Source organism: Poeciliopsis prolifica, unplaced genomic scaffold (genome assembly GCF_027474105.1).
Source record: "Poeciliopsis prolifica strain line A6 unplaced genomic scaffold, Auburn_PproV2 SCAFFOLD044, whole genome shotgun sequence".
NCBI classification, from domain to species: Eukaryota; Metazoa; Chordata; class Actinopteri; order Cyprinodontiformes; family Poeciliidae; genus Poeciliopsis; species Poeciliopsis prolifica.
The window spans coordinates 138,765-147,500 of record NW_026562419.1 but is presented as its reverse complement, the minus strand read 5'-3'; the positions used below and the strand labels follow the sequence as shown (position 1 = coordinate 147,500).

Below are 8,736 nucleotides of genomic sequence, written 5' to 3'. Positions count from 1 at the left end.
CCTCTGTAGAAGGTCTGAAGGATGGGGGGCGGGAGGGATGCTCTCTTCATCCGACGCAGGAAGTGCATGCGCTGCTGGCCCTTCTTCACAGTGAGGAGATGTGGGGAGACCAGCTGAGGTTTTCGTTGATGTGCACCCCCAGGAACTTGGTGCTGCTGACGACCTCCACTGCTGAGTCGTTGATGAGGAGTGGTGTGTGGGTGGGTCTGGATTTCCTGAAGTCTACGATGATCTCCTTGGTCTTGTTGACATTCAGGATCAGGTTGTTTCCTCTGCACCAGTCCACCAGATGCCACACCTCCTCCCTATAGGCCGTCTCGTTGTTGTCCCGGATGAGGCCCACCACTGTGGTGTCGTCCGCGTACTTCAGGATGTGGTTGGATCTGAAGTGTGGACGGCAGTCGTGGGTCATCAGGGTGAACAGCAGGAGGCTCAGGACACAGCCCTGAGACCCCCTGAAGAGAAGCAGAACATCACTATGGAGTGGACCTTCACCACCAAGACTCAGGGAACCTGGAAGAATCTGTTCATCTACTGTGAAGCGAACACGGATCATGGAGTCTTAGTTCTCTATCACATCCATGAAGGAGTTGAGATTCCAGAGTCTCAGGATGATCAGTTTTCAGGACGAGTCCAGAGCGACAAAGACGTCCTCAGAGAAGGACGAATCAGACTCCATGTGTCCAGACTGAGGACTGAAGACTCTGGTCTGTATCTGTGTGACGTGAAAACTGAAGATGGATTCAACTATGGAAGATGTCGACTCAGCGTTTCTGGTGAGAAGAAATATTTTATCAGATAAAATCCTGAGTTGTTGAATTTCTTCATCTTCTCCATGAATCCTCCTGGATCTCAGTTTCCATCAAATATTAATAAATATTTCTGATTTCTCTCCCAGCAGCTGCTGATCAGATCCAAACTCAGAGACCAAGATTGACTCCAGAACCAGAGAGACGAGGAAGGAACATCATCATCATCACAGTGGGACTGACAGCAGTAGCATCTGTTGCTCTGTTGCTTATAATTATAAAATTGTTTTTCTGTGTCAGGGAAAAACAGAAAGAAAAAAACAAAAAAAAATCATTCAACAATTTTAATTGTAAACTATAATACAGATAAAAGTTTTGTTTGTTTGAGTTGGATGATAATAATTTTGCCACTACAGGAGCACCAGGTTAGATTGAAGAAATTTAATGGCTATTATGTTACATTGTGATGAATTAATCAATTGTAATAAAATGATCTGTTTATTGTTATTAAATTATTAAATCATTTCCAAAAACTTTCTGACTCAATCAGACGTATTGATCAGTGTTTGTGTTTAAGTGATGAAACACTTAATAAAATAATAACACTGTATTATTGTTACTAATAAAGTGATTCAATTTATTATAATTTTTTTTATCAATATGTTAGAAAGACAAAACAGAATGAAACCTTTGGTTGTTATATTTCACTGTTTTCAAATGATGATTTTTATAAATTTAATACATTTAAACAATAAACTTTAAACATTAAAGTTGTTTTTAACAGATTTTCACCATCATTGTTTGTTTTAATAGAAGGTTTTATGAATATAAATGTTGAAGTTTCATTTCAGAAACTTTAATTCTTCAACATGTCCAAAGTTTTCTCAACGTTTCAATTCAAAGATTCTTGAGTTTTATTTCTCATAACTGTTTTATTGTAGTTTTCTGTTGTTTTTATCAATGATCAGAAACTGAAGCTTTTATTAAAACCTGATTCTTTTTCTACCAGCTGTGTCTCCATTTTGTTCTCCTGAATGAATGAATGAATGAATGAATGAATGAATGAATGGATGAATCTCTGTTTGCTTGTTTCCTCTTTAATGTCTCATTATGACTCAATTTGCTCTTTATTTGGTTTTGGATCAGGAAGCAGGAGCTGCTGGTCCATCCTGAAGCTCAGCTGCTGAACTCTGACGGACCTGAACTCTGACTGGACCTGATCTCTGACCGGACCTGATATCTGACTGGACCTGAACTCTGATTGGACCTGAACTCTGACCGGACCTGAACTCTGACCAGCTCAGCATCCTGAAGTGATCAGATCAGGAGTTTCTCTGCCTGCTGAGGATCTGATGGTCCTGATGCTGCAGACGCTGTGAGAGCAGCAGAGGCTGAACATCACAGTCCTTCAGAGCCAGAAGTCGACCTGAAACCAGCCAATAAAACTCATCTTTCTCTCATAAACACAGAAACATCGCTTTACTTTCACAGGTTAATAAAGTCAGAGAAGGAGCCAAAGTTTAAAGAAGTATCTGGATTTACTAAATACTTAAATGTTTATGAAATTTCTCAGTTTCAATTTCAGGAACTTTAATCTCATATTGAATGAAACATTTTGTTTTTCTGTAATTTACTTTCATGTTATAATTCATATAATTAGCAAAAACTTTGGATTGGATTAAAAAAAAAGCTTCAAATGTGTCCAAAGTCTTTATTATATTCATATTTCTCAAAAGATGAAAAACACATTTTAGATTTCAAAGCTTCATGACAAATTCAAAGAAATATTCCCAAATTGATGATTTCCTTCATGTTTTTCTGTAACTTTAATGTCATTAATCAATAAACTGATTGCAAACGTCTGTCTGTGTGAACATGTGGAGTTTAAAGGTTAATTTCTACATACAGTCTGCAGAAATCTCAGAGCAGCTGGAAAATATTTTAGTTTCTAAGTTTTGAAACAAAATGTTGAGAGATTAAGAATTAAAAATACATTTAAATATTTGCTCATATTTTTCTCACTTAGGAAAAATGAAATATTAATAAATGAGTAATTAGTGTTTTAACTCTGGTGGTTATGATGCATCTGAGAGTCTGTTGGATTGTAAAGACTCTGATATTATTATTATAAAGCTTTGTGTTGATGCTCATATAAGAAACAAACAGCAAATTAATCATTTTAATTAATAAGTTTTATAAAGTAACAAAATTAAACACAAAATTGATCAGCTGATCGACGTCCAGATATTGATCATTTCTGAAGCAGCAGCTCCTCTTCATCACTTTCTAAAATAAACTCATTTAGCCTTAATGTGGGTTTTACTGTTTTGTTTTTGTCCAGCATTTGTTATATAATCAATAAAACAAACAATTTATCATAAATTCTAGAAGATAAAACTTAACGATGAATATTAATGATGGACAAACTAACTCTAAATTATAAACAAACATGTAATAAACTTACTGTTAGTTTTCTTCTTTATCAGCCTCACATTTTGTTGCTTTGTCAGCCTTTGTTTCCAGGTCTCTGAACATTGATACTGATGCTAATATAAGATGTTCAAAGTCTAGTTCTACTGCAGATCAGATCTAGACTAACAGACTGACAAACTGTTTCAGTTATGCTGTTTATTTCATGCTCTTCTAATTTGAGGCTGTCGAGGGATCAAACTTCTATTTACGTTAAGAGTCTCTCCTCCTCTTTGTCCTACTGCCAGACATTCATTACATTCTCCCTCCTCGTGTTGCAGAGCATAAACTGGACTCGTCCTGAAGAAGGCTATTTTCCATTCCTGCTTCTATAGACTCAATGAAATGAGTTCCAGTAGGAGGAGCAAAGAAAAGCAAAGCAAAGCAAAGCAAAGTGAGCAAAAGCATTAAGAGCTGAATGCTCCTGTTTGCTGTTGGTCATGAAAGTTGCCAACAAACTTCATTTGATTCCTCAACCTTCTGTAACTGGAAGCACAAAGAAGAAATAGCTTGGTCTGTTATTTTAGATCTGACCTGTAGAGATCAGCAGCAAAGCTACTCAGAGACCTGGACACAACGTAAGTGATAAAGTTTTCACACTCAGGCACTGATGGACGCAGGGACTGAACAGAGAATACGAAACCTGGTGTTTATTGGGAGATAAACCAGTTCTTAGTCAGACAGGCCAGGGTCAGAACCAGAGAGTCCAAATCGGGATCAGGCGGCCCCTGATGTCTGGGTCAGACAGACGGGGGATCCGAGCCCACGGGTCCAGAGTCCAGGTCAAAACAGATATCAGATCACAGGGTCAGACAGACGGGGGGTCGAAGCCAGGAGGTCCTTATCCAGAGGAGAGAGTCAGGAATCGGGGACAGGAGAGGAATCTATGCAGGTTAGATACTGGGCAGGTTAGATACTGGACAGGTTAGATACTGGACAGGTTAGATACTGGACAGGTTAGATACTGGGCAGGTTAGATACTGGACAGGTTAGATACTGGACAGGTTAGATACTGGACAGGTTAGATACTGGACAGGTTAGATACTGGACAGGTTAGATACTGGACAGGTTAGATACTGGACAGGTTAGATACTGGACAGGTTAGATACTGGACAGGTTAGATACTGGGCAGGTTAGATACTGGACAGGTTAGATACTGGACAGGTTAGATACTGGACAGTAGCTCAGTTTCTATAGCAGGCCTGAAGATGTTACCGCTGAGGGTTTCGCAACAATCCGACGCCATGCAGGGGAGTTCTGTCCTTATATGGCTGCAGCTGGAGATCAGGAGGATGACGATCAGGTGCGATTGGTCACCTGGTTTAAAAATGACTTCAACCTTCCAGGATTTATATCGGCGTTTTGTCCTCGGATCCTGCAGATCAGTTTGTTCTGGTTTGATGTGATTTCACTGTTTGTAGCTGAGAGAGTGACGTGAACAGCTGAGTGAAACTGACAGCCCACAAATCCACAAACATCCTGAGTGTTGGTGCTCCGTCACTGCAGGTTGGTGCTGTTAGAAATTTCCTTTTGACTGATTTTGTTTCTGAAATATTAAATATTCAGTTTCAGGTCATTCAGAGGTCACCGACCCCCATCTTGCTCCAAAACAAACCAAAGTGGGTCACTTCCTTAGAGATCCGTTTGTGGAGGTTTGTAGAGCAGCTTTAACTTTTAGAGATAATAAAGTAATAACTATTCACCATATCATGTTACAATGGTAAAAACATAAATTTGTGAGTCTGTCAGAAATAAATTTATATAATTTAGAATAACAACTTAATGTAAAATATTAATGTTGATATTTTATCAATAACTCTCATGTTACGCATTTTTCTACTCAACCAATTCATTCATGTCCATTTCTGCTCATCCTGCTGTCTATTATGGATGTTTTCTGTCTATCTTAAGCCTTCTTTGAAATGTTTAATCACAGCTTTGATGAGTTAAAGTTCTACATTGTTCTTATAGTCTATTGTTCAAAAGAGCTTGCACTTAAATAATTTTTTTTTGTCAGACAAAAGATGCTGAAAGTCTCGTCATCACATTTTTATTTAACCAACTGATTCGTCTCCTTAGTTTAGAAAAATGAATTAATCTTCTAGTCACAATCTGGAAGGTCTTGGTTTATTTCTGTGTTTCGATCGATCAGATATTTGTTGATGGTCCCTAACCAGAGAATCACACAAACATTAAAGCAGCAGAAGCTTCAATGCTGGAGGAATTATTATGAAAACAAAGCGAAACTGTTTCTGGAGACAGACTCTGTGTTAAATCCTATAGTTCTCCACCAGAGGGCGCTGTGAGGTTAAAGCTCTCAGCAGTTTTCCTGTAGAAACAGAGATTCCTCTCTGGAAGATCATATTGAGTTGATGTTGGAAGATCAGCATGAAAAAAGAAGAAAGCTGAATAAGTTTTAAAAGTCTGAGATTAATAGAAATTATGGAGGGAGAGATTTGACCAGATTATGGAGAGATCAGAAATACTGAAAGCAAGAAGGAACTAAGTTGGTTTAAATAGCCATTGATATGAAAAACAGCCTTTAATCTGTGAAAGTGAGATTAAAACTTTAGGTTATGGATAAAAATAAATCCCATGTGATGTTTGAAAGTAGAAGAATAATTCCTGCAGAAAGACTCAGATTAATCCAGGATCAGAAAGATGATTTCTACTTTCCAGATCTGTGGAACTGAAACATTTTCTATTGACTGAAACTAATCAATCCTTCTCTTCACAGCTTCAACTTCATTTTCTTTGTGGTTCAACTGCATTATTATGATTTTGTTTAAAAGATGTGTTATTTTTTATTTGTAAGTCATTTGTAAGTATTTTGAGCAAAGTGCCCAGTCAGCACAAAATGGTAAATGAATTATAGTCAGAATGGTTGATTATTGGATGGCTGAACATCTGATGGTGGATCAATAAAGCCTGATCGATTTTGAATCAAAGTATGTTGCTTGTTGCTCTCCTACCTCACTATATGTTTACAGATCCATTTCTGTTTTCTTAGATAAAATGTTATATTAATGCCATGTTGTCATTTTTAACCTGTTGGACACACATTTTTGTAAATAAGTTAATGTAATATCATTTTGAATGTTTGCCAAGATCTGCCAATAAAACTGTGTTTAACACCATGAAAAACTTTTACTGGTATGTTATGATGTAAACATGTCAGACCAAAAGATTTACATGAATCAACAGATTCAATATAAATCAATACAAATATGCATGTAGATCCACAGTAAGATGACGGTTGAATCAACATTAATATAGTCAGTTATGGTTGAAACTTTAATGTTGATTCAACATGTAAGTCAATCAGCACTTTAATTTCATTTCAATGTCAGACTTTAACATGGATTCAATGTTTCTGCCTGACTTTGTTTCAATGTTGTTTCACTCATGTTGTGATTTATGACATTTAATTTAATTTTAGAAAAACACTCAACAAGGATTTTATACACTGATATTCTTATCTCATGAATTATAACAGAACAATTTCACTCCTTATTTTTCTTTTCCTAACCAGGAATCCAGTTGTTCCTCATATTGTTAGTGATGATGATCCTGATGTCCTGCTGCCTCTCCTCCTCTTCCTCTTCAGGATGAAGATGATGTGCAGCATCCTGCTGCTCCTCATCCTCAGCTCATGTCTCTGTGGTCAGTCTCCATCTTGTCTTTGTGACAGAAAGCTCTCTAGATGGAGCTGAAAGACTCCCATGTTCCAGTTCTCAGTGTGTCTGCTCCTCTCTTTCCCTCTCTGTCTCCTCAGCAGCAACATTTGTAGTGAATGTGACACAGAGCAGCTATCAGGCAGAGGAGAAGCAGAGCATCACTCTGGAGTGGACCTTCACCACCAAGACTCAGGGAACCTGGAGGAATCTGTTCATCGTCTGCAGCTTATTGGCTCCTCATAAAGAACTAGTTCTCTATCAGGTTCATGAAGGAGTTGAGATTCCAGAGTCTCAGGATGATCAGTTTTCAGGACGAGTCCAGAGCGACAAAGACGTCCTCAGAGAAGGACGAATCAGACTCCATGTGTCCAGACTGAGGACTGAAGACTCTGGTCTGTATCTGTGTGATGTGAAAACTGGAGATGGATTCAACTCTGGAAGATGTCGACTCAACGTTTCTGGTGAGAAGAAATATTTTGAGTTGTTGAATTTCTTCATCTTCTCCATGAATCCTCCTGGATCTCAGTTTCCATCAAATATTAATAAATATTTCTGATTTCTCTCCCAGCAGCTGCTGATCAGATCCAAACTCAGAGACCAAGATTGACTCCAGAACCAGAGAGACGAGGAAGGAGCATCATCATCATCACAGTGGGACCGACAGCAGCAGCTCTGATTTTTCTTCTTTATTATTTTTTAGTGAAATGTTTTCTACTATTAGATGTTTATTTTAATAATTATAAAGAGAGAAGAGATAATTCAGTCACTTTATCATTAGAAACAATTTGATCAGATTTAGAGGAATATAAATTTTCAGCATCAAACAACAAATTAATTTATTTAGTTGATTTTTTTCAGCAGCTGAAAGATTTTAAATCTGAAACTCAACATAAATGAGCCTTAAAGAGAATTTAATCTAAGATTATAATTTATTGTTAAGTTCAGTTTTTCAGGTTTTATATGATTTTCTTTCTTCTGTTCATGAACCAGCAGCAGAGTGATGTTCTGGTTCTGGTTCTGACCCGCTGACTGCTGGAAACAGACATTCTGGACTCAACCAGAACCAGAACCAGAACCTGGAACCAGAACCAGAACCTGGAACCAGAACCAGAACCCTGATCTGAGATGCTTTAAGCTGCAGCAGCTGATGAACCAGTGAAGTTCTGGATCTGCTCCACTGGTTCTGGTTCTGAAGGTTCTGCTGTAAATAAATCCAGATTTCTTCCCTCATGTTGTCAGAACCTGATTCTCTGCAGAACCTTTTAACATCCAACATGAGCTGCAGCCGTTTGGACCTCAGCAGAACCAGTCCAGCTGCTGGATCTGACTTCAGACCAGTTCTACCATCAAGGGTTCTACTGGAGCGCCACCTGGTGGTGGAGTTAGGAACTGTGAGCTTATAGAGCTGAAGGTCTGAGTGATGGACCGACTGGATCCGTTCAGTTTGATTTGTTCTGTTTTTATATTTTGTCCATCATTAATATTCACCGTTAAGTTTTATCTTCTAACATTTATGATAAATTGTTTGTTTTATTGATTATATAACAAAATGCTGGACAAAAACAAAACGGTAAAACCCACATTAAGGCCAAATGAGTTTATTTATAGAAAGTGATGAAGAGGAGCTGCTGCTTCAGAAATGATCAATATCTGGACGTCGATCAGCTGATCAATTTTTGTATTGAATTTTTGTTACTTTATAAAACTTGTATTAATTAAAATGATTAATTTGCTGTTTGTTTCTTATATGAGCATCAACACAAAAGCTTTATAATAATAATATCAGAGTCTTTACAATCCAACAGACTTTCAGATGCATCATAACCACCAGAGTTAAAACA

At 37.7% G+C, this 8,736-nt stretch overlaps 1 protein-coding gene across 1 annotated transcript; it reads left to right on the top strand.

Moving 5' to 3' along the window:
- The first annotated feature begins 4,717 nt into the window (after positions 1-4,717).
- Positions 4,718-8,619, top strand: LOC129376716 (uncharacterized). The gene is made up of 5 exons (XM_055056302.1): positions 4,718-4,724; positions 4,785-4,870; positions 6,826-6,881; positions 6,994-7,356; positions 7,464-8,619. The coding sequence occupies exons 3-5, from the start codon at positions 6,827-6,829 to the stop codon at positions 7,682-7,684; spliced, it is 639 nt and encodes a 212-aa protein (XP_054912277.1). The 5' UTR covers positions 4,718-4,724; positions 4,785-4,870; position 6,826; the 3' UTR covers positions 7,685-8,619.
- Positions 8,620-8,736: the final 117 nt, after the last annotated feature.

Bases quoted from the DNA above. Each gene is read 5' to 3' on its own strand.
- LOC129376716 (XM_055056302.1), top strand. From the start codon at position 6,827: ATGAAGATGATGTGCAGCATCCTGCTGCTCCTCATCCTCAGCTCATGT. The intron at 6,882-6,993 runs GTCAGTCTCCAT...CTGTCTCCTCAG, and splicing joins CCTCAGCTCATGTCTCTGTG to CAGCAACATTTGTAGTGAAT. The intron at 7,357-7,463 runs GTGAGAAGAAAT...TTTCTCTCCCAG, and splicing joins ATGTCGACTCAACGTTTCTG to CAGCTGCTGATCAGATCCAA.